This window comes from Scylla paramamosain, chromosome 31 (genome assembly GCF_035594125.1).
Source record: "Scylla paramamosain isolate STU-SP2022 chromosome 31, ASM3559412v1, whole genome shotgun sequence".
In the NCBI taxonomy this organism is placed as follows: Eukaryota; Metazoa; Arthropoda; class Malacostraca; order Decapoda; family Portunidae; genus Scylla; species Scylla paramamosain.
The window spans coordinates 5,820,965-5,847,390 of record NC_087181.1 but is presented as its reverse complement, the minus strand read 5'-3'; the positions used below and the strand labels follow the sequence as shown (position 1 = coordinate 5,847,390).

The 26,426-nt window shown below is 40.4% G+C and overlaps 1 protein-coding gene and 1 long non-coding RNA gene across 2 annotated transcripts; both read left to right on the top strand.

The window, feature by feature from the left end:
- Nucleotides 1-530: 530 nt before the first annotated feature.
- LOC135116415 (uncharacterized) lies at nt 531-12,539 on the top strand. The gene is made up of 3 exons (XR_010276303.1): nt 531-1,167; nt 7,976-8,688; nt 12,049-12,539. It is a non-coding gene; the product is annotated as an uncharacterized LOC135116415 (long non-coding RNA).
- A 9,002-nt stretch (nt 12,540-21,541) lies between these two features.
- Nucleotides 21,542-25,136, top strand: LOC135116288 (uncharacterized). Its single transcript, XM_064033651.1, has 4 exons — nt 21,542-21,943; nt 22,246-22,377; nt 23,035-23,931; nt 24,051-25,136. Exons 1-4 carry the CDS (start codon nt 21,542-21,544, stop codon nt 25,134-25,136), a joined length of 2,517 nt encoding a protein of 838 aa, XP_063889721.1.
- The last annotated feature ends 1,290 nt before the right edge of the window (nt 25,137-26,426 follow it).

Genomic DNA, 26,426 nt, shown 5'->3' with positions numbered 1-26,426 from the left:
TATATATATATATATATATATATATATATATATATATATATATATATATATATATATTACTGTTAGACTTTATATATTTACTTATAACCTTATCAAGAAAGCAAACCTTAGAGTTTTACAGAAACAAATTGTTGAATTTTTGAAATGGATATTTGTTTTTAAGTCAATTTTTTTTTATTACATTCTCTCTCTCTCTCTCTCTCTCTCTCTCTCTCTCTCTCTCTCTCTCTCTCTCTCTCTCTCTCTGTATAATATATATATATACATATATATATATATATATATATATATATATATATATATATATATATATATATATATATATATATATATATATATATATATATATATATATTATACAGAGAGAGAGAGAGAGAGAGAGAGAGAGAGAGAGAGAGAGAGAGAGAGAGAGAGAGAGAGAGAGAGAGAGAGAGAGAGAGAGAGAGAGAGAGAGAGAGAATGTAATAAAAAAAAATTGACTTAAAAACAAATATCCATTTCAAAAATTTGTCTTGATATCTAAGTGGATTGAAATCACAACAGATTCTGCAAAGATGCAAAAGAAATCATTGGCTTTATCATCTCATGAATTTCAATTGCTTTCCTTAAAATCATGAATAATTACTTTTGAACTATAATTTGCTGTTGCTTGTTTTGCATTAAAATTTAACTACTAAATGAAACTACTTTCAAAAGGGAAGAATTTGGGAAAAGTGTTTGGTATGATACATGTTGAGTTGGGCAGCACAGCACAGACACTAGTAACACTTTTTCAGTGTGGCTAAAACTCACTTAGCTAAGCAGGTACTCATCCATTGCAAACCCACAGCAGTATTCATAACATCTAGCTGCAGGTTAATAATGCTCTCTCTCTCTCTCTCTCTCTCTCTCTCTCTCTCTCTCTCTCTCTCTCTCTCTCTCTCTCTCTCTCTCTCCATCCAAGGTGGAAGTGATGATATAATCAACTGACTTTGATGTGTTATCCTTTGAGGGGTTGACCCAAGATTATTCTCACATCACAAAAATCACAAAATGCTAACAGAAATATCTGGACAAGTCATTGTCAAGAACAAGCCTTGACACTGAGGACAATCTTCGAGGATGAGGACAGCCTGTGAGGATGATCATCTAGGACCAACAGAAGTTACTTCATACTGTCAGCCAGTAGTGAGTACAAGCTTTTGCTGACTCCACAATTACACTTTTTTATTATTTCATAAAATAACATCACACATAATTGATTTGCGGGAAATTAATTTTTCTCTCCCTCCTCTTTCGTTATTACAATAAGCATAGCACCTCATTCTTTTTTCTTGAGAGTTCTCAAGTCTACATTTCATGTAATGTGTATATAATTGTATATAACCAATGATTGCATGCTACATAGTGTATTCTTTCTTTTCTATTGTTATTTTCTATATGGTTGAATAACTTCTAAATGTCAGTAACTGCTGATGGCAGAGAAACCAGACAAATTTGAGGATTTTAAAGAATTCTATGAGGAACAAATCTTTGCTGAAGAGGCTAAAATCCAACAGTAACTTGAACATGAAACCTGAACAACAGATGATATGGATATTAGTGATTTACCTAGTCCAGTGTCTTCTGACTCTGTCAGCGCAGCTGAGAAATTCATAGATTCATATTCAGCACTGATACCAGCACTGATATCATAGTAATTTTGGAACTCTGAGGAATGATAAAATGTATGCCATTCTGATGATGCCTGTACACACAATGTTTACTAATGTAAGTTCACAACCACCAGCCAAAACACTGAAACTTCTTCCAAATGAGACTAACATTAAGCCTTTCTTGGGGCAGGATGAGGATCACTCTGTTCATACATTCCATACATGTGTGACAATGTCATGCGGCAGTTGGGAACAACTGACGATGTCGATAAAATTTGTTTCATGAGATCCAGATTAGCACCAGGATCTAGGACTTTGAAAATGATGCAGAGCATGTCTTTTCTCACCTGGAATCTTGGGCCTGACTACAAAATGTTTAAAGAAAAAATGTTGCAAATCTTTGGGGTGGAGCAGAAACAACTCTCATGAAACAAAGAAGTGCAATTGTTGAAAGTATAGAGAGTGGGATAAGAATGGAAGAACCCTGGGACATTTCCATCCCTGCAGGTGAACAGATGGAAAATATTCACATTCTCAAGGAAAAAGGCTGGGGCAAGGCACCTGACAATGCAATGATCATCTTTGATCATCTCCAAATTCTTTGATATATTCTTCTTACTATTTCATGTAAAAGAAAGGGCCAGACATGCCTTCCAGTCACTAAAATATAACCCTAATGATTCATTTGATGCTCTAATTACAGCAGCACAAAATAAAATGGTAGAAGGAAAAGGGAATCCATCGGTTGCTGCGACATGCCCACAGAGTCCTATGATGCAGTAGCGGGAGGATCCTAAGATCTGTTCATATTGTAAGAAATAAGAACATAATGAGAAAAGGTCCTTAAAACATAAGCATAATCAAAAGAAAGTGGGAACAGAAGCATGGAGTGGCATGCCATCAGCACAGCCACCCCATGCAAATCAAGAGGGAAAGTACCATGGAAAATCTAAAAGTTTCAATCTCACTCAAATCCCACGACCCTTCTCTTCCATCCACACACATCCTTCTTTCAACCCTTATCCTCTTTCTCCTTATCCTACTGGTATTCCACTCAGACCTTACATTCCTCCTCCTGCTACTGTTTACACTATTGGTAAACCACCCAGAACCACCTGTCAGACTGGGACTTCTTATTCTCATCCACTCTTCTTCTGCCTCATACATGGTTATGGGCATCACTCATCTGACTGTTGCCTTCAAATTGCACACATGTGGACGGAATCAGAAATACAACATGTTGCTGGTTCTCAACCGGCAGGGGAAGCCACGCATCCAACGTTGCAAAAACCTGGTTAGGGCAAACAAACAAGAAGAGTGGATCCACAGGCACTAAGGATCTAACCATTTACAATAGTCTTGTGGCTGCCTGTGATTAAACACACATCATGGCTTTGCCTACTAAGGTAGGGTCCTGTGGGCTTTCACTGGCTGTGGACACTGGTGCTACTGTGAATGTCCTCTCAGAGGAATCATTTAAGGCTATTAAGTGGAATGTTCATGGTGGTCAGTGGTCATTACGCCAGAGCAAATTGAACTTACAGGGAGTAACTGGTTCAACCTTAAAGATTTTAGGGATGGTTACTTTACCCATACAAATGAAAAAGGGAATTCCAGTCAAGTGAATGGATTTCTATGTTGCATCCAACTATCAACTTCCTGCTGATGGACTATTGGGGTTAATGGACATGAAATCCAGCCACACTGGCATTCTTCTTGATAACAATTCAGTCATACTTCAAGGGGAAACACTTCAGGTGATAAATGAGCCTTTAGCTACCCAAAATGACAAATCACTCTGGCACAAAGACAAAAGTAATTCCAGGAAGAATAACAAGAGTATCTCACGTGTACTTCCCTCTGTTCATGTATCTCCTACTACCTTCAATCCAAATGTAAATTGGAAATGTGTTAAAGTCACTGTTGTGGGTAACCATGACATTCCAGATCATGTAGCAATGCACATTTCCATTAAGGTTCCTGATGTGCCAATCAATAGTGACATGTTTCACAGGTCCCAGCAAACTTCAGTGCCTCACATTGAAGTACACTCTTTCCACTGTTTGTGAAGGTAATGTGACGTGCGCAACCAGTGGTTGCACATGCCGTTTGGTCTCAAATCAAAGATGATTAATACGTTGTTTGCAAGTATGTTAGGGAATTCCGTATATGCCTACCTGGATGACTTAATCATTAATAGTAAATCAGTTGCATCAAACCTTCAGACTTTGCATTCAGTTTTACACTGACTGCAGGAAGTTGGCCTTCAGGTAAAATTGTCAAAATGTGAGTTATTAAAGTCCCAGATCACCTTTTTGGGACACATTGTTTATTGTGAAGGCATTCACACAATAGACAATAAAGTATCAGCAGTTAAACACTTTCAACAACCAAAGTCTACCTAAAATGTACTATCATTCCTTGGATTAGCAGGTTACTACTGACCATTCATTAAGGATATTGCTAAACTTGCATCCTCACTCAATCAGCTACTCAAAAAGATGTTTCCTTTTAATGGCGTGGAGCACAAGAGCACAGCTTTCAGGAGTTGAAAACAGCTCTCACCCAAGCTCCAGTTCTAGCATTCCCGGAGTTTTCACTGCATTTTGAACTCTACAAATATGCTTCTTCTCTAGGGATCAATGCAGTATTGATGCAAAAGACCAATCGAGGTAAAAATTGTGTGATTGCCTATGTGAGTAGAGTTCTTAACCTAGCAGAAGCAAATTACTCTGTCACACATCAGGAACCTCTAGCTGTTGTCTGGGCACTTATTCACTTCTGTGATCTAATACTGGAACACACAATTACAGTCTTCATGGACGTCACTATCGCTAATCTTTTCAAGGGAAGAAATCTCAACAGGAGGCTTGCGTGTTGGTATCTGACAATCCAAGGATATTCTCCTCAATTCACATATTTCCCAGGACATGTGAATGTGGTGGCAGATGCCCTGTCACAAAATATTCCGGTGGGTGTCATCTCGCAAACATCACTGATGCAAAACATTTCCCCTCAAGAACTTAGGCATGAAACAGCATCAACGTGAGGTATGGAGAAAAGTAATTTATGCTCTGGAAGCAAGTGATCTTTCCACCTTGCCCTCCTTACAGCTACCTTTCCCACTGTTCTTTTTATCATCAGGCAATATCTTATGCAGATGAAGGTAAAAAGGGGATGGATGCAAAGATCTTTTGGTCATTCCAGAAGATTTTGTTCCAGTAGTTCAACAACTTGTGCACAACCAACCTACAGCTGGACATCCTTGGCTGCCGTCCATTATGCATATTATTGGCCTCCGATGAGGGTAAATATATTGGATTATGTTGCCCATTGCATTATCTGCTAAGCTAAGCATTAAAGAGTTATTTCTGGCCCAGTGCCTATGCTAGGATACCCACCACCTGAACAAGCATGGGATGTAGTTGCAGTAGACCTACTGCAGCTTCCAAGGAGTCATCAAGGCTCTCAGTATCTTTCATTGTGTGCAGATCACTTCACTCATTTTGTAGTTCTGGCCCTTCAATTTATTTCAATTTATTTGCAGGCCCTTCAAAGCCTGTCTATAATGTAAACGACTACACTTCCCAACATCTGAGAGTTTTCACTGACATACACAAAAAGGAGAGGGAAAAGTTGCAAGCCTCAAGAACTGAAATGATGAATCAAGCATGCAACTCCTGTCACTTTAAAACTAGGTGATACAGTGATGATTCAAGCACCCCTGAGGAAATCCAGATTGTCTCCTAAGTTCATGGGTCCACATTTAATTGTCCTGGAGGGAAATGGCAACAAATATGAAGTCTTAGGTCTTTACTTGAATACTGTAGAGATGATTCACAGCAATAGGTTAAAGAAAACTAAGGCTTCTGATCCAGTATTGGATAAACACAAGTACGAACCAAGTAACTCCCTCCCTGTCACCTTCACTTAGTTCTACTCATTCCATAATTAGAATCTCTGACCACAACCCTAAAATTACACCTTTTTTTTTTTCAGCAATGATGATTTTCCTGCTAGTTTTGGCTGTGTTAGGTGCCATATTAGACATGCCAATGCATTTGAAACCAGGTATGCTTACTGCGCCCCTGGGATCGGGCACCCTAGTGGAGAATGTGTTGTTCGTTCGATACTCCTACTCCTGCCTTCATTCACTACATGATGACCTGACAGAAATTGTTACAAATTTGGCTGCTAAAGTTCAGCGAGTAAATAAGGAACTAATTCATCAATCACACACATCATCCTATCTTCATGCTCAAACTATTTTACATCTCCTGAAATCTAAACTGACTTTCCTCTCTGACCAACCTGCTACCGCTATGCATGACTATGGCAAACACTCAGTGCAGGCCCATTCTAAACATGGGCTATTAAACGCTTTTGGGAAGCTTTCTCAGACACTCTCTGGAACAGCTATGGATGAAGATGTGCAGGATTTGCATGAATGCTACCATTGTCTGGTAAATGTTGATTCTGCTAACAGGCGGGTTAATAATCTGCATAGTAAACATATTGCTACTCCCCAGGCTAATGTAAAAGATCTCCTACAACATGCTAACACTCTCCACACTGTGTTGAATGGGATGTTAGTCCACATGGATGTTCTAACAGATTTCAATCAGTCAATTGAAATTTTGTAAGCTTCTATGGTTTCAGTTCTTTCCTATAATACTATCCTAATTCAGAATCTCATTGATGCAAGCATGGGCCACATAAATGCTTCTCTTTTCCCATTGGCTGACCTACTTATGACACTTGATATGGGAAGAAATACTTACAAGTTAAAACCATTGTTTGAGGACGACAGCATTGAGTACTACTACCCTGCATCAGAGTCAGTTCTCACACTTGTTGTTGTCATTTATGCCCCTTTTCAGTCCTCAGACCATTTCCTTGCTTAAGAAATTATGCTTTTCCCATTTTCTGTTAATGGCTCTGTCATGCTGCTTGAATTGCCTCCTACTCTGGTTCTGGTTGCAGATTTTTCAGCGTATGCCACTACCTCGAGGGAATCTTTAGATGGCTGTGTGTCACCATACTTAAATTTCTATCACTGATACTATTCTTGTTATTTTTCGCCCCATCATGGGAAACATTTGCAAAGTCATACTCACAATAATGCAGACAATGCGTTGCCCCTACAAACATGTCATTCTGAAATCTGTTTCAATGTCCATTCCATGACTATAATTATTTCTTTTTCCCTATGGCTGTTCCTCTTGCAATTGTTTGCTCAAATGGTACAACATACAACACAGTTGTCGATCATTATGCATGTCATGTGAAAGCTACTAACATCACTACCTATCTTAAATATCTTTATGAGACATTTACTGTAGTGTTCCATGCTAGAAAAATACAGGGTGCAACCCCAACCTTCCACCTTGATGAAAGGTGAAGCCACAGCTCATATCAGTAGATATTATCAAGCTTCCATAATGATATTTAGGAAAACCAAGTCTACCATGGTGTTCATGAGACATTGCTGCTAATCAAGAACATCATTGAATTAGGAGTTCAAACGAAATCATTGCTCTCCTTGTTTCCCTGCACTCCACTGTTACATGGGCAAGCTTTACTTTATTGTCACTCATCAGTACCTGCATATTTTTGTACTGTTATGTTTCATATACTAATAAAATAATGAAATGTGCTGATTCTTAGACAATGACTGATAATTCAGTGCCAGCAACATTACAGGAATAATAGGGAGTTAAAGAAATAGAAAGAAAATGTTTACTTACTTTTATTTATTTATTTATTTTCATACTTTGTACATAGTCTACTATGACCATTTTATATTCTAGAGATGCAGCAATGTTTTTGAACTCAATGGTGGTTCTGTTTTCCTAATCATCATCTGGTAGCTTGATGAAACCAGACATAACCGTGTGACGTCCAGCTTCCTCTGTTCCTCTGCATATCATTCAAGGGTGGCTGCCATGGCTGTCATGTGGTGTGTGTACACGTGCATGCATGTGTGTAAGTGCAGAATATGTCCATCTGATGTGAAACACTGATAGTGATGTGGAGAAAGCAGATATGAGCAATGGTGTTAGGAAAAATCATGGCCAATATTGCATGTAATAATATGTACTACAATAGGTAATCGGACAGAATGGCACTGTACAATATGTTGGGAACTTTTGCCATGAGGCAATCAAGAGAATATTGTTCTTCTGGTGATGTCTATTCGTACTTGATACACAACCCCCTGGTCAGGAAGAGCAAAAGTGAAACATAATCTTTGAGGATGGAGTTATGAGGTTAATGATATGATGTGCTTCTAGCTTGTCCTCTTTGAGTGACTAAATGACTTAAGGTGTAATTTCTTACAGATTGTGCGTCATTATTGGACTGTGAAGGGGCACAAAACACCAAGCCAGCAAAGTCTTCCTGAAGCCATAAGTTATAAATTGACAGTACTGCTACTGTACTTCCATTGCTGTTCACATCAAATCTTCACTGATTTTCTGACACTAAATTGTTCAATATAACTCAGAACTTTACAGTTACCCCCCACACTGTTTTCTTTACAAATCAGTGGGGATGACAGTTCTGTCCTCTACCACAAATTATAGCCAGTGTATTTCATCTATCTTTTTCTCTCTGACTCCTTGCTTCCTCCAGCAGTATCCCCAAAAAGGGGTGGCCACGACAGAAAAGCCTCCACCTCTCCTTATCCATACACTCCCCAGTACTCAGCTCAAGTCTCCTGCTCTGCTTTCACCTTTCACACAAGTACTCCATAACTCTATACTTCCATCTCAGTGTCCTTTCTATCTTGTAATGGCCCTCCACTTCACTACTATACATCTTCACAAGCTGTTCATGCTTCATTCTTTCAACATGTCCAAGCCACCTCAATGTACTTCTTTTCATCCATTCCACTACTTTACATCTGACTGACCAACCATTTCTATCCATCCATATCACATCACTCAGTCAATATTTTCAGGAACTCCTAGAGTAAAACTTATGCAAAACACTGTCAGGAAGCTGAGGAGGCAAGTTATCACTCTGGGGAGGCATCAAGAAAACACCTCAGCAGGTAATTACCAAATTTGCTGAGTACCTTGATCCCAAGATAGTTGACTTTTTTTAAAGGAGAGTGGTGTTACATGTAAGAGTGGAAGAATATATGGTGAACAAGAGAGGATATTTGATCTAGCAACATACTATCACAGCCCTAAAACTTACAGATTTCTTTCTTCAATATTTAAACTTCCATCACTTTCAACATTAAACATTACATTCATGGTTATGAAACATTTCCATAAATGTTGGCTGGAGTAAACCATCTCTAGCAGCCCTAGAAATGTGAGCATGGGACTTGCCAAAGGGACTCTTTGTGGCAATGCATTTGATGCAATGAGTGTAAAAGAATCTCTTCATTTTGACAAGGTGTCAGATCATTTTTGGAAAGGACTTTGGAGAGCATGGCACAAATATGAAACAGGCTAACCATGCACTTGTGTTTATGGTTAAGGGGTTGGTAAAAAGATGGAAGACGGTTTTTGGACATTTCTTTTATGCAGGAAGAATTAATACCACCAAATTAAGGGAACTGTATGAAACAACAATTTAAAAAATTCAGGACACAGGGTTTAGAGTGATGTTCACAGTATGTGACCAAGAAGGCATGCATCAGTCCCTGTTTCACTGCCTTGGCATGACTAGAGAATATCCTTCTTCTGAAGCCAATGGGGAGATGGTACATTTCTTTTATGATTCCCTACATCTGTTGAAAAGCCTGAGGAACACTCTTCTTAAGTATGATATTAACATTGGGAGGGCTGTCATTTCATGGGACCACATAAGAAATTTTTTTGGAAAAGATCATGAACAGAAAATTATACTTGCACCAGAATTAACTACTAAACATATATGTGAAGAAGGCTTTTCAAAGATGAGGGTCAATCTAGCTGCTCAGGTAATGAGTCATACTGTAGCAGCAGGCATCTATGCATTCAGTTGCAGGCCTGCTGCCACAGGCAGTTGTCCATACAGCAAATTTTGTACACAAGGTGGATAGATTGTTTGATTGTTTTAAAAGCTCTGTTGCATATCATTTCAAGGATGTTCTTAGGAGGATCAATTTAAAGTCTTGCCATGTTCAGTTCATAAGGGAGATTACTTCATATATAAATTTACTTCAAGTATGTGCTCCACCTCATGTATGGATCCACTGCATCAATGGGTAACTCATTAACTCAGCATCACTCCAGGCACTGTGGCAAGATGTCCGGAGGTACAAAGTGAAATACCTTCTTGGCCACAGGCTTAATCAAGACTGTTTGGAAAATTTGTTGGCTAAGCTGATGAATAAATTAGAGAATTGTGACCAGCCTACTATATATAATTTCACAAAAGGCCTCAAGTCCATGCCAGACACTATCACCTCTGTTGTGCACTCAGCACACAGACAAGTCTCTGATTACTGTTTCCATATCAGAAACCCTTCTCTGCTTGCAGAGCACATAACAGAGGTGACAGTGTCTGGCATAGAGGCATACATTCCTCACTCTATCTCTCAAACTAAACTTTCCAAACCTTGGTTTGAAAAGCCTGTTCTCCTGCTATACATGATGAGAGGTGCCCACAAAGGGTACTTGAGCCTTCCATTACCTTAATCTCATGTGCTTTATATTTCTGCCTGGTATCATGCCAGGTTTTTTGTCCTCCAACTAGCCAAAAACTCCTTCATTAATAGTAAGTGTCAAAATCTTTCAAGATCTAACTCTCCTCGTGACTTCTGGCACCCAGCCAAGAACATCTCCAATAACTTAGCTTCTTCATCTTTCCCTCCTTTATTTCAACCTGATGGTACCACTGCCATCTCATCTATTTCTAAAGCTGAACTCTTCTCTCAAACCTTTGCTAAAAACTCTAACTTGGATGATTCAGGGCTTTTCCTCCCTCTCCTCTACCCTCTGACTATTTCATGCTACCAATTAAAATCCTTCACAGTGATGTTTTCCATGCCCTCACTGGCCTAAACCCTTGGAAGGCTTATGGACCTTATGGGATCCTTCTTATTGTTCTCTGAAACTCTGTGCCTCAGTCCCTGCACCTTGCCAAGTCAAATTCTTTCAACTCTGTCTATCAACATCTACCTTTCCTTCTTGTTGGAAGTTTGCCTACATTCAGCCTGTTCCTAAAAAGGTTGACTGTTCTAATCCCTCAAACTACTCTGCTATTGCTTTAATTTCCTGCCTATCTAAAGGTTTTAATCTATCCTCAACAGGAAGATTCTTAAACATACATCACTTCACAACCTTCTGTCTGATTGCCAGTATCGGTTCCACCAAGGCCACTCTACTGGTGATCTGGCTTTCCTTACTGAGTCTTGGTCATCCTCTTTTAGAGATTTTGGTGAAACTTTTGCTGTTGCTTTAGACATATCAAAAGCTTTTGATAGAGTCTGGCACAAAGTTTTGATTTTGCAAATTACCCTCCTTCGGTTTCTATCCTTCTTTCTGTAACTTCATCTGGAGTTTCCTTTCTGACCATTCTATTGCTGTTATGGTAGACGGTTGCTGTTCTTCTAAATTTATTAATGGTGGTGTTCCTCAGGGTTCTGTCCTGTCACCCATTCTCTTCCTATTATTCATCAATGATCTTCTAAACCAAACTTGTTGTCCTATCCACTCCTACACTGATGATACCATGCTGCACTTTTCTATGTCTTTTTCATAGACATCCAACCCTTCAGGAAGTAAACAGTTCAAGCAGGGAAGCCACAGAATCCCTAACTTCTGATCTCTCCAAAATTTCTGATTGGGGCAGAGCAAACTTAGTATTGTTCAATCCCTCAAAAACTCAATTCCTCCATCTATCAACTGGACACAACCTTCCAGACAACTATCCCTCTTCTTCAATGACATCCAACTGTCCCCCTCTCCTACACTGAACATCCTCAGTCTGCCCTTTACTTATAATCTAAACTGGAGATTTCACATCTCATCTCTAGCTAAAACAGCTTTTATAAGTTAGGCATTCTGAGTCGTCTCTGCCAGTTTTTCTCCCCCTCCCTCCTCCAAGCTGCTAACTCTGTATAGGGGTCTTATCTGCCCATGTACAGGGTATGCTTTACATATACTGGGAGGGGAGGGTGCACTCATACTGCTATTTTAGACAGGGTGGAATCAAAAGCTTTTCATCTTATCAACTCTCCTCTAACTAACTGTCTTCAGCCTCTTTTTCATCGCTGCAATATTGCATCTCTTGGTATCTTCTACCGCTATTTTCATGCTAACTGCTCTTCTGTTCTTGCTAACTGCATGCATCCCCTCCTTCCACAGCCTCACTGCACAAGACTTTCTTCTTTCTCTCATCCCTATTCTGTCCATCTCTCTAATGCAAAAGTTAACCAATATTCTCAATCATTCATCCCTTTCTTTTTCTTTAGAAGCCTTCCACCACTAGTTCCCAGCCAAGAGCATCACAGTGCACCTGTCTGATGCCCCCTGGATGGCACTCCGCATTAAAAGGTCAGCGGACCTGGGCATTCCACTCCTGCCCGGTCCTATACAGAAAGCTAAGAAACAGAATGATCAGGGAGATTAAGGCTGCCAAGGCAAGCTATTATCCGGACAAGATACATCATCTCAAGCTGGCCAACAACACACAGTGGTATGCTAGGATCAAAGCTTTGTGTGGCCTACAAAAGCACACTTCATCTCTTCCTTGCACCTCACACCTTCCTGCTAATCTCACAGCTCTGGAGATTAATGATCACTTTGCCGCTATCTGTCAGACCTTTCCTTCCCTCCACACCACTCCGCTTCCTGCCTATCTTCCTGCTCCCTCCCCTCCCCCCACTGTCCAGGTGATGGATGTTTTAAAGAGAATACTTAAATTTAAACCAAGATCCACCACACCCACTGACCTTCCCATAAAAATTTACATGGAGTTTTCTACAGAGCTAGCAACACTGCTATGCTCTATAATAAATGCCTCTCTCCCAGCACTCTTGCCCCACAGACTGGAAGACATCTTACATCAGCCCCATCCCCAAAACTTCCAGTCCACAGTCACTCAATGACCTCAGGCCAGTCTCTATCACCCCCATTCCTAGCCTTATTTGTGAAGATTTTGTGTATGACTGGACCTACACCAATATCTGTAATACCGTAGATATCAAACAGTTTGGAAATATTAAAGCCACCTCCACCTCCCATTACATGACCACCTTCCTTGAATTCATTCACAGCCACCTTGACAAGTGAAACCTCTCTAGCTGTTGCTTTTGTGAACTTCAAAAAAGCCTTTGATCTTGTTGATCACACTGTTGTCATCAGCACGGCAATAAGTCTGGGTCTCCCTCCTAACCTGGTAGTGTGGCTAGCCGACTTCCTCACAGGGAGGAGTCAGGCCGTTCGCTATCAGGGCTCTGTCTCTAATTTCCAACAGCTGACATGTGGGGTCCCCCAAAGGACCAAGATGGGTCCACTATGCTTCCTCTTCCTAATCAACAATGCCCTCACTGACACCCTCTATCACTGGATGTATGTGGACAACTGCACCGTGGGTGTCCCAGTCTCCCACAAGAACCCGGACTACTCGCCACTGCAAGTAGTTTTGGAGCGACTACAGGCATGGACAGAGGAGAGCAGGATGACCATCAACCACAGTAAAATTGTGGTGATGCATTTCTGTACCTCCTCTGTACCAGTGCCCTCTCCCCAGCTCACAGTGGGCCCTTACCCCCTCCAGGTAGTCCGATGTGCCAAACTTCTTGGAGTCATGGTGGATGACCAGCTGACCTGGATGCAACATGTCGCCAGCACCTTAAGATTCACTACCTACAGGCTGCACAGTCATGCTGCGCAGACTCAGGTCACTGGGGAAGCTGACAGATGAGTTAAGGGGAGTGTACCTCACCTTCATCCTCCCCAAACTTATGTATGCCTCCCCAGCATGGTCCTCCTCCCTTACACACACTCAACAGCTCCAGCTGGAGAGTGTGCAGAAAAGGGCATGCAGGGTCATCCTTGTCCCTGCCTACACCACCTATGATGAAGCCCTGACCACCCTGAGTCTGTCCAGACTATCCGCCAGGCACCGAGAGGCCTGGATAAATTTGGAAGGGGACTACTATGTCATTCACGCCTCCAATACATGCTGCCGCCTGATGTGCCTTGCCCGGTCTGTGCCACAAGACACCACAACCAAATAACGCCCCTAAAGGCACCACGCACAGACCGGTACAGGCTCAGCGCGATTCTCACCATGGTGCGAGCCATCAATAAATAGTATTTCGTTTCTAGATTAGACTTAGCTTTAGGATTAATGTTAACCCTTTCCTTCCGGCGCTTAAATTATTTTCTCGTTTTGTATGACGGCTAAAAATGGTTAACCTAGAAATTGTCAGAAAATTGTTTGAATACTAATAATTATTTTCTCTTTGTTATTCTGAATACAATGATATACTTTGTAGCTCGATGTGACCTCTGAAAGTTGAGTTTATGCCTTATAAAGGATTCCTCCTCCTCCTGCTGTGTGATCCGTCATCCAGAAACAGCCCGGAGAGCGATGACGCCGCGCGCAAACACTCTCTCTCTCTCTCTCTCTCTCTCTCTCTCTCTCTCTCTCTCTCTCTCTCTCACTCATCTTGGAGGGGAAATTGTACACTTCCAATGAGAGAGAGAGAGAGAGAGAGAGAGAGAGAGAGAGAGAGAGAGAGAGAGAGAGAGAGAGAGAGAGAGAGAGAGAGAGAGAGAGATTTCATCCCTTTTCACATCGTTTCAGGCAAATAACATTCTCTCTCTTTCTCTCTCTCTCTCTGACAAGTTACCTTCTACCATTTTATTATAAAATCGAAGATAATGAAAAAATTAACATGAAAGAATGATAGGTATCATCTCTCTGTTCTGATAAAACAGGTGGATCCTGTAAATCATTTTCCGAGTCCTCACCAATGTCTTTGCTTTCTTCAGCTTCTTCTTCTAAATATTCACTGTCACTGTCTTCAAACTCAGAAGCACTGCTAAATACATATGTTGTGTCCTGCTCCATGGTGAGTTATGATCTGAGATCCTTGGCTCTTATCAGGATGTCTCTTCACACTTATCATGGTGCTTTCCACCCAGCGAGTGCTTTCCACCCGGCGGGTCGCTGGGGTTGCCAAGTGTCGCCCGGAGAAAGGGAAAATAGCTTAGTTACTGCTAAATTTCCATAGCTAGTGACAACATTACATGTGGAAACATGCCAGACACTTCCACTCACACCATCTGACTCGAGAAACCGTGCTTGGACCTCAAAATTGAGGCGCGAAAATTCTTGATTACCGGTATGATCGCCGTCGCTACGGACGCATTTTTGCAATCGTATATATACGATTGCCAGAAGGAAAGGGTTAAGTATTTCCCCACCCCCTCTGTACATTTTCAGTTTGTGAACTGCCTTAATAATAAACTGTTTATTATTATTATTATTATTTCTCTGGTAAACTCTGGAACTCCCTGCCTGCTTCTGTATTTCCTCCTTCCTATGACTTGAGGGAGGTTTCAAGACACTTACCCTTAAATTTTTTACAATTCCTTTGACATTATTTTAGGGACTGACATCTTGATGGGATTTTTTTTCCCCCTTTTTTTTTTGTTTCCCTTGGCCAGTGACCCTCTTATGTAAAAAATAAATAAATAATAATCAATGATTTGTTACAAGGTCCTTCTTCATCAAGTAACTATGAGGCAGATGAGTCACAATTCTTAAACCTGACCACCTGGGAATCAGATTCTCCCTTGAACCCAGATTTTGACTCTGAGTCTGAAGCAGACAACTTTATGATGAATGATATCCAAGTAGCTGAGATGAAAGCTCTTATATATGTTGTTGGCTGGACATGCACTAAATTTTTAAAGTCATGTGTGTTAATATTGTAAGCTGAATTTGTTAGATTTAAGCAATGAATCTGATAGTCAATTTAAACTTTTTTTCTTATTTTAAAGCTGAGAGTTCTACAGCCTCTGCATTTGGAAGATTCTCTGTACTCAATGAGAATGTTATCAAATATTTCTCAGAGGTTAAGGCAGCACTCCAGTCCACCATGGAGGGAGCCATGCTGGGAAAGAGAGTTTCCCTAATGCTTTAATCAAAGTTAGCAAATCATACTTTCATTACTCCTTTGCCCTTGTGTTCCAGCCACCTCACCAAGAGCATTCATCTCTACATCTGACTGAAAATATTTTACACCTTAAAGTGGCATAATAGAGCTACTCCTAATAACAAAAATAGGAGTAACAGGAAATTAATTGAATTAAAAATAAATTACCAAACTTGTCCTTTTACAAAATGACTGTCACCAACAAGGCATGTGAATGTATTCATTTGCTTTCAGGCTTCCCATGGTAACACTGCCTTTGCTTTGGTTACATGAATGTTTTACTTGACTTGATGCTCACTTCTGTAACACTCCTTTGGTTGGCCTGTTTGATAGTCAATATTTGCTTTCTGGCTCAGTGTGACAGTATTGCTTTGCTTTGCCAAACACTGCATTTGAAATGTAACAAGCATATATTTTGTTGTGATGTCTGTCTGTCAAAATATTGTGCATATGTTATGTTTCTTCTCTGCCCAAAAGTGTAACTGCATGTATTGTAACAAGCTAGGTGATGCTAACATTCCTTGCAAACATGATTTTCTTTTCTCTCTTATGTAATGCATTCACCACCAATCTGGTTTGTTGTAGCTTTTGCTAGCTCTTCATTTACATGTAGCAAGAGACAGTGTAACAGCATTGAATATCTGCCTTTCTATGTGCTTTTATGTAATGAAACAGTTATAACTTTGTGGCATCATTATTACAGCATGGCATCTAACATATTCAGCTTTACCTTCCTCTCTGTTGCTTCATGGACAGTGCTATTATTTGGAATACAACCTCTATAGAAAAGTTTGCCTTTAGTTTGTGTTTTTTTTCTTCCATATTTTCTTATTTCATGAGAGAGCATGTCAGCTCTGCTATGTTTTTTCTTTTTTTTTATAATTCTTCATAAATATGCATTTTTTTGTGTGTGTGTGCAATGCCACCTGCACTTGTATTATGCTAAAAGCTATAGAAGTATGGTGTGTATGTGTGAGTGTGTGTGTGTATTTATCTAGTTCTATTGTGCAGGGCACAAGCCAAAGCTCATTTTGTCCTGTTTCCATAACTATATTTATCCAATTTCTCTTTAACATGTGTACACTGTTTACCACAACCACCTCTTCCTTCAAATCATTCCAGATTTCAATAGTTCATTTTCATTATTTATTATTTTTATTTTACCATCATCAGCATAAGGGTTTATATAACTATTTAAATCATCTGCCATACCATTTACATATATTTGAAACACAACAGGTGCCCCACTTAAAACTTTCACAATAACTTGAATTTATGTCTCATTTTCCTCCCTTGTAAATAGTCCTCCATCCATCTCAGTGTTGCTCCCTTTAGTCTTCCTTCATTCTCTAACTTATACATAAGACTTTTGCAGGAACTTTATCAAATGCTTTTTTTGAGATCCAAGTATACCACATCAACCCATCCATCCCTCTCTTCTTGCACTCCATCAATTACTCTTGCTTTTATATAAAAGCTCAGTAAATTTGTGACACAGGATCTCCCTTTCCTGAATCCAAATTGCTTTTCTGTAATTATCTTTTCATCTTCTAAATATTGCACCCATCTATCTTTAATTACTATTTCACAAAGCTTGCTTACAATACCTGTTAGTGACACTGGTCTGTAATTAAATGATTCCATTTTATTTCCCCCTTTGTATATTGGGACTATGTTAGCTCTTTCCGTTCCCTTGCTACTTTTCCTTCTTTCAATGAGCTATTGATTATATCCCATATGGGCTCTTCCATTTGTTCTCTGCATTCTTTTAATATCCATCTATTTACTTGATCTGTTCCCACAGTTTTTCTAACATCCAGCTTTTCCAGCAGTTTCTTGGTCTCTTGTCTCTTTGCTTGTATCTTCAGTATTCCCTCATTCAGTGATACCAATTTTAGTGCTACAAAATCAGTTTCCTTTGTAAACACAGATTGAAAACTCTCATTTATTAGTTCACTCATCTCCTCAGTAGTTTCAAAAATTCTTCCTTCTCTTCCTAACTTGCTTATGTCATTCCTGTTTCATTTTTCCAATTATGTATCTGTAGAAGCTCTTCCTTGCGTTTACTTACTGTCACTTTCAAAATTTCTTTCTTCTTCTCTTCTTATTATATCATATTCATTCCTCGCATTTCTGTATTCTTCCCTAGTATTTCTGTTCAGTTGTCTCATCCTTTTCCTCCATGCCCTGTCCTTTTTTCTTTTTTGCTTCTACACACCTGGCATTATACCATTCATGCTTCCTAATTTTCATTTTATAACTTGGTGCAAACTGTTGCACCCCCATCTCTACACTTGCTCAAAAAATCTCATACTTTTCTTCCACTACTTTACCTTTGAATAGCTTTCTCCAGTTAATTTTTCCATAAAAGTTACTAAGCTCTGCAAAGTTTGCCTTAGCATAGTTCTGTCTCCCATTTCTAAATTGTTCATTCCTGTGTAACACTGTTTTCTCCTGTAATACTATTTCTTATGTCACATGATCATTTCTTCCCAGTGGACTCAGACAACGTATACTTAGTCTACTTTCTGAGGTTCTGTAAACACTAAGTCCAACTGTGATGGATCTTCTTCTCCTCTGCATCTTGTAGATTCATTCACCCAATGTCTCATTGTATTCACCATCAAAGCTCTTCGCTCCATGACGTGACATTTTTTTTCACTTTCATCTCCTCCCAGTTAATTCCTTTAGTGCTGAAGTCACCTACTAAGAGCACTTTGTTACTTTTCCTTATCATTTCCTCTATACTATTTCTTGTTTCTAGTTGCATAGTTTTATATCTTTTGGTCTCCCATGAATTAGTTTTTTGGTGGTATGTACATCACAATAACTTTTCTTTTTTTCACTTTCTTTGATCTTATTCACAACACTCAAAGTTTCCACCATTCCATCACCATATTCCACTTCCTCAACAACAATATCCTCTTTTATCAATATCATCACTCCTCCTCCTGCCTTTCCTTTTCTGTCTCTCCTCCATGTGCTATATCCTTCCTTTGCAAATCTCAACTTTATTTCCTCTTAGTTTGATTTCCACTTTTTTTTTACGTAGAAGGGACACGTTAAATGTACCACATGTGGTTTATTGTTCTTTAGGTAGTCTTTTAGTTTCAATAGGCTCAACACTAAACCATCTATATTTGTATACATCAATTTTAAGCTTCTGCTTGGTTATCTTCCATGGCATCTTTGTGCCACCTTTTCCTCACTTTCATATCCACAACTTTCCAAATGAATCTCCACACTTGTTCTCGTGTTTTCTACTCATTTTTTGACTGGGCCTCTACTCTCAACTCTCAATTTACTTATTTGTGTTTACCTAGTTGTATAATACAGGGTTCAAGCAGGGCTCATGGTGTCTTGTCTCTATATCTATATTTATTCAGCATTTCCTTAAAATTATGCACATTTGGTGCTGTAAAAATCTTCTCATTTAGACCATTCTAGATATCCACAGTTCTATGTGAAAAACTGAACTTCTTGATGTCCCTCAAACACTGACCCTTCCTGATCTTCTTTGAGTGCCCTCTCGTCCGTCCAGCTTCATCTTCTTCCAGTAACATCAGATGCTGTTAACTATTTTATACATCAATTGCTGTTAATGCTCTCAATGCTGTTAACTATTTTATACATCATTATTAGATCTCCTCTTTCTCTTCTAACTTGCAAAGTTGGCAGTCCCATTTCCTTCAGCCTCTTTTCATACATTAGGTCTTTCAGCTCCAGTACCATCCTTGTAGCTGCCCTCTGAATTCTTTCCAACTTCTTTATGTCTTTCTTCATATGCAGAGACCACACCACTGCTGCATATTCCAGTCTGGGATATTCAGCTTCTCTAACAATTTGCCAATTTCATGTTTTTACATCAAGATTTCCCATAACAACCCTGCCTCACCTCCTCATTTGGTTCTGTTAAATCCACTTCCACACTGAACATAGACCTGAAACTCTCATTCACAATTTCACTCATCTCTTCTGCTGTTTGATATATCCTTCCTTCCTTTACTATCTTGTTAATGGTCTCTCTGCTTGTCATCTTTCCATTTATATATCTGTAAAAAAGCTTGGGCTCTTCTTCACATTTCTTTACCACATCCTTTTCAAATTGTTTCTCCTCCTCTTTTCTTATTCTAACATACTCATTCCTTGCCTCCTTATACTACTCTCTATTATTTTCATTTCTTTGTTTCTTCAGTTTCTTCCAAGCTATATCCTTTCTCTTCTTAGTTTCTGCACATCTGGAGTAAAATACCAAATACGTTTGCTCCTCCTTACTTAATATACAGCTACATACTTCTGCACACCCTCATTGTACTTTTTCAGGAATGTTTTGTATTTCTCTTGCACTGTCTTGACTTCCACAAGTCCTTTCCAATCAATATTCCCAGAGAATTTTCTTAACTCTGTAAAATTTGTCTTTGTGTGATTTAGTCACCCATTTTTATAGTACTCCTTCTGTGGCTTCCTTAGGGAAGCCACAGAATGCCAGACTTCTTATCTTTCTAAAATTTCTGATTGTGGCAGAGCAAACTTGGTATTGTTCAGTGCCTCAAAAACTCAATTCCTCCATCTATCAACTCAACACAACCTTCCACACAACTACCCCCTCTTCTTCAATGACACTCAACTGTCTCCCTCTTCTACACTGAACATCCTCGGTCTGTTCTTTACTTATAATCTGAACTGGAAATCTCTAGCTAAAACAGCTTCTATGAAGTTAGGCATTCTGAGATGTCTCCACCAGTTTTTCTCACTCCCCAAACTGTTAACTATGTACAAGGGCCTTATCCGTCCATGTATGGAGTATACTTCACATGTCTGGGGGGTTCCACTCATACCACTCTTCTAGACAGGGTGGAATCTAAAGCTTTTCGTCTCATCAATTCCTCTCCTCTAACTGTCTTCAGCCTCTCACTCATCACTACAATGTTGCATCTGTAGCTGTCTTCTAATGTTATTTTCATACTAACTGCTCTTCTGATCTTGCTAACTGCATGCCTCCCCTCCTCCCACAGTCCTGCTGCACAAGACTTTCTTCTTTCTCTCACCCCTATTCTGTCCACCTTTCTAATGCAAGAGTTAACCAGTATTCTCAATCATTCATCTCTTTCTCTGGTAAACTCTGGAACTCCCTGCCTGCTTCTGTATTTCCACCTTCCTATGACTTGAATTCCTTCAAGAGGGAGGTTTCAATACACTTATTCTTGAATTTTTTACTATTGCTTGGGACCCTTTTATGGGACTGGCATCTCAGTGAGCTTTTCTTATTCATTGGAGTTTTGTTGCCCTTGGCCAGTGTCCCTCTTACATAAAAAAAAAGAAAAAAAAGGTAGAACTCCCAATCTTGTAGTACCACTTCTAACAACACATGGTCACTTTTTCCCATTGGGCTTAAGTATTTAATGGTTGGACTGAGCTCCAGTTTTTTTGTGAATACCAGGTCTAGCATAGATGGTTCCTCCTCCCCTCTGTATCTTATAAATTCCTCCACCCATTGGTCCATTATATTCACCATAGCTAACTGTAGCATTTCTTCACTCCACGATGTGTGTGTGAGTGTGTGTATGTCACAATTATGATGTATCTAACCAACAAATGATTGTGTCATCTTTCTATTGCTCATTACATTCCATATTTTCTTTCTCAGGTATGTTGAAAACATATGATGTACACCTTGAGGTTTCTTTTCAGGTATGTTGAAAACTTATGATGTACACCTGTGGAGGACAGTACTCTGGGGGGCTGGGGTTTGTCGCCTCCTTGTTCTGCCACTTTTTCTGGTTTCTCGGCCAGGATGAGTGAGGATGAGGCAGTGTCGATGCCTGCCGCCCCTGCTGACAGCACCTTAATTCAGGACACTAAGGCCTTTGGTCCTTCTGACACGGTGGTTGCTGACATTGACAATAGAGTGGCAGAGATGGTAAACTTTCTCTTTGATAATGGTATGAGAGAGGAGGACTACAAGGCCATGTGTGAGGACGATGTTGTCAAGAGGCCTAATAACTGCCATGCTCTTGCACCAGTGGAATGCAACCCACAGGTGTTGGAGGCCCTGAAGCTGGATGCCAGGAAGACAGACTTCCGCTTGAAGGAGGTAAATAAGGACATCCTGCGGGCTTCAACCATTATCACCAAATCCTTAGTGGTACTGGATGATTTGGCTGAACAGGAAGGTAACCCCAAGTTGGCACATGAGGTGAGCATGCTAAATGGTGCATTGGCATTGCTAGGCAATGCCAATCACAGGAACAATTTGGCCAGGCGTTTTGTCATGAAACGCGAGATAAACTATAAATATGCTCATCTTTGTTCAGATAAGGTGACAATTACTCGCTTTCTGTTCGGTGACGATGTGTCCCAGTCTGCCAGACAAATTGAGGAAGCGGAGAAACTGTGGAGTAAATTCTCGTAGAAAAAGCCTGCCTTTACTAGCAAGTTCGCAGGTAAACGCCCTGGTGGATATTGGAACAAGCCTGCTAGTAGGGGATATTACGCCAGGTTCCAACCCTACGGGCAACAGAGGTATGGCTCCAGGGCTGCCCCACGACTGCCTTCCACTCGTCAGGATGTGGAGCCAAAAAACTCCAAGGGCCGGGGCGGCCGCAGCAGGCAGCCCCAGTAAACTTACAGGCAAGTGCATGTTTTGAAGCTGGCAGACTACACTCTTTCCTGCATGAGTGGCGTAAAATTACCAGTGACCCTGTCATTTTGGATATTGTTCAGCATTGCCACCTTGATATTGATGTCGATAGTGTTCATCCTTTATTTTTTAATGATTTGGAATACAGATTCAACACTGTGCAACAGGGGATAATTTCTGGAGAGATCAAAAAACTTTTACAGCTTAAAGTCATTAAAGTCACACACAAACAAACTCAGCAGGTTATCTCTCCTATTTTTTTGCGAGAAAAGAAAAACGGGGAATTTCGCCTGGTTCTTAACTTGGAGAGGTTAAACAAATACATACCATATAAACATTTTAAAATGGAAAATTTTGAACAGGCCATCAGGCTCATCAACCAGGGTGATTTTTTGGCTTCTGTCGATCTCAGGCATGCTTATTATTCTGTTAGGGTTGCAGATGAGCAACAATGATTTTTATGTTTTACATGGCAAGGTGTTATCTATCAATTCACCTGCCTCCCTAATGGCATTTCTGAGGGACCTCGGCTTTTCACCAAACTGATGAAGCCAGTATTTGCTACTTTAAGGCAGGAAGGATACACTATCACCAGCTTTATAGATGACACATTAATTTGCAGTAACTCTTACTCAGGATGTCTTCAGGCGATTCAGGCCACCATTTCTCTGTTGCAGAGGTTAGGCTTTTGTATCAATATGGAGAAGTCTGTTCTCACCCCCACACAATGTATTGAATACCTAGGCAATGTTATTAACACCAAGTTCATGACTGCCTCTTTACCTGAGCGTAGACTAATCAAAATTCGCCAAGGATGTGCAGAACTTTTGTGTAAAGATGTTGCCCCCATTCGAGAGGTGGCCAGGGTGATCGGCCTCATGGTGGCTGCGATCCCAGCAGTGGAGTTAGGTAAACTTCACTACAGGAAGTTGGAGGGGGGAAAAATTGCCGCTTTGAAACAGGAGTATGGTAATTTTGACAGGCCTTTGAATATTACTGCAGACATGAAACTAGACCTTTCCTGGTGGTTAGACAATGTGGACAGACACCACAGACACATTTTTAGGCCAGGTACTGACATCGATTTATTTACTGATGCCTCCAGCCTTGGTTGGGGGGGTCATTTGGGGTGTCAGATTACAAGTGGTACTTGGTCCCTGGATGAAAAGGAGCTTCACATTAACATCCTGGAGATGAAAGCCATTCTATTCTCTTTGCAAGCATTTGAACATGAGCTGGAAGGTAGACATGTTAGAGTTTTTTGTGATAATACCACTGCCATAAACTATGTCAATGAAATGGGAGGCACAAAGTCCAAGTCCTGTAATGATGTTGCTACCCAGATTTGGGATTGGTGTCTGGAACATGACTCATGGGTTACATGCTCGCACATACCGGGGAAGGACAACACCTTGGCTGATGTAGCCTCTCGCAAGATTAATGACAGACATGAGTGGAAACTCGACTCACACATTTTTTCTACCTTGTGTAATATTTTTGGGACACCGTCCATTGATTTATTTGCCTCAAGGCTTAACAAACAGGTTAATACATTCTGTTCGTGGTTGCCAGATCCGGAGGCTAAATATTTTGATGCTTTTTCCTTGAACTGGTCAAACTTTGATTTGTCTTACATTTTCCCCCCATTCTCATTAATTGCTAGGTGCCTTCAGAAGTTACGTGCGGAGCAAGCACGAGGCTGGATGGTGGTTCCTCTGTGGCCGTCCCAGTGTTGGATGGGCATGCTGCTCCAGTTGCTAATAGACTTCCCACGTTTGATAACGAACAGGAGGAATGTTCTAACACACCCGTCCACAACAGATCCACACCCCATCATGTCCCACACGAGGCTCATGGCATGCCTTCTGTCAGGGAAAACTTGCAGAAACGAGGAGTTTCGCCGGCGGCTGCGGACATCATACTTGCCTCCTGGAAACCAGGTACTGAGAGGCAATACCGCCCACATGTCCAGAGGTGGTCGTTGTTTTGTGGTAGACGGAATGTCGATCCCACTTCTCCAACTGTAGGTCACATTGTAAATTTTTTGACGGAAACCTTTGACAGGGGTGTGGGTTATGAGTGTGTGAACACTGCGAGGGGTGCCCTGTCTTCTCTCGGCATTGTGGTGGACGGATGCAGGGCAGGAAATCACCCTTTGGTCATCCGATTCATGAGAGGGGTTTTCAATCTTAGAACTCCTCAGCCCAGGTACACTGACACTTGGGACGTCCAACCTGTCTTAGAGCAACTAAGGTCCATGTTCCCCTTACATGCATTAACCCTTAAAGAATTAATGCTAAAATTGGTTATGATGATGGCCTTAACTCAAGCTGCCAGAATTCAAACTTTACAACTAATGTTAATCAGAGACATGCTCATTAATGAACATTCCATTTCAGTACAGTTGGGGGGCACTCTTAAACAATCCAGACCAAATTTTAACATCAACAGGGTCACATTCCATCGTTACCCTAAGGATCCACGATTATGTGTCTGTAGCACTCTCCTGAGGTACATTGATGTGACTAAAGAGCTTAGACAGGATGAGATGCACACTGATGCCAGGCTCCTCATTAGCTTCATAAAACCCCACAAATCAGTTTCCAAAGACACTATTGCCCGTTGGGTCAGGACCATTCTCCGCATGTCCGGCATAGACATCTCAAAGTTTTCCGCTGGTAGTGTGCGGCCAGCAGCAGCTTCAAAAGCTGTGTTGACCACTTCTATAACAAATTTACCCCGTGAATAAACGTAATTTCTCCTGCTTGGCCAGGTTATAGAGGCGAATTTTTCACCTAATCCCAGAGAATGGGGAGCCCTTAATACGATAAAATTAATTCTATAATGGTAAGGTCTTAAACCAGCTCAAACAAATCCCAGATAATTACGCCGCGCCAATGAGGTTGACAAATCTGATAAGTCTTCTTTGCTTCGCCGTCCTGTTACCCCTGTTGCTACGCAAGCCGGGAAGAGATACCAGACTTTGACTAATTCCCCAATTGATTTCAAAAGTTCATTGAATTAAACTTCTTAAAGTAACAACTATAAAGTAAACAGTAACTTAATTATTCATATTTTTCATCCCTGAACTCACAACCTAGTCGCCCCCCCCCCCCTAAAAACAAAATTATAACTCTTAATAAATTTCCCCATTGGAAACCTTTATCCTTAGTTTCCCGCCGATTTCCTCACAAGCAAAGCCAGTCTCTCTCGGATTCTCCTCAGGTGAGCATGCAGTCTGATATTCTCCTCCTCCATTTCCTGTAATATTAAGTAAGTGTTTATTTAACAATAATTTTACTAAAGCCAGTCTCTCTCGGATTCTCCTCAGACCCTCTCGGATTCTCCTCAGATATTCCTGTTGATAAACTATTTCTGAGTGGATAGATATTCGCATTTTTTTGTTTCTTTTTTTTGTTGGTTTTCTCCACGGGACTAGTGAAACCACCTGGTTCGAGATCACCGTGTGAGACTGTCCTCAGGTCTATACATACTTTTTGGGTATATATTTGTTATTTATTTATTTATTCTCTGGTCTCCCCCACAACTCAGTAGTCGCGAAAATATCTCCATCGTAGTTTTTATGTAATTGAAGAATACGCTACCATTTATTTTGTATTTCTGAATTCCTTTCTTATTATTATTATTTTGGATTATTCCATTATTTATTAAAAATCATAAAAGTGTCAGTATTTGTATTTCTCTTAATCCAGTGATAGGATTTATAATTATCGTCTGCCACAAGGGAACATCACACCCCTTAGAGGGCACTAAACTGGTGAGCAGCGGTGGCATTTATTTTGCGACTGACCGAAAGAGGTGGAGACTGGAAATAAGTGTAAATGTTGAAGGTGGCACTTGTAGGGCATAGCCAGATTCCCCGGCATCTAGAGGTAACAAATGTGCAAATTAGGATATTCAGAGCCCCTGGAGCAAAGGCTAGGACTTTCCTTGAGGATGATCGGTTAAATCGAGTACTCGAGTGGCAACATGACTTGACCATCTTGTGGATAGGCAGCAACGACATAGAAACATCTAC

Bases quoted from the DNA above. Each gene is read 5' to 3' on its own strand.
- LOC135116288 (XM_064033651.1), top strand. From the start codon at position 21,542: ATGAGTGAGGATGAGGCAGTGTCGATGCCTGCCGCCCCTGCTGACAGC. The intron at 21,944-22,245 runs GTGAGCATGCTA...ATATTACGCCAG, and splicing joins ACCCCAAGTTGGCACATGAG to GTTCCAACCCTACGGGCAAC. The intron at 23,932-24,050 runs GTTAATACATTC...ATTAATTGCTAG, and splicing joins CCTCAAGGCTTAACAAACAG to GTGCCTTCAGAAGTTACGTG.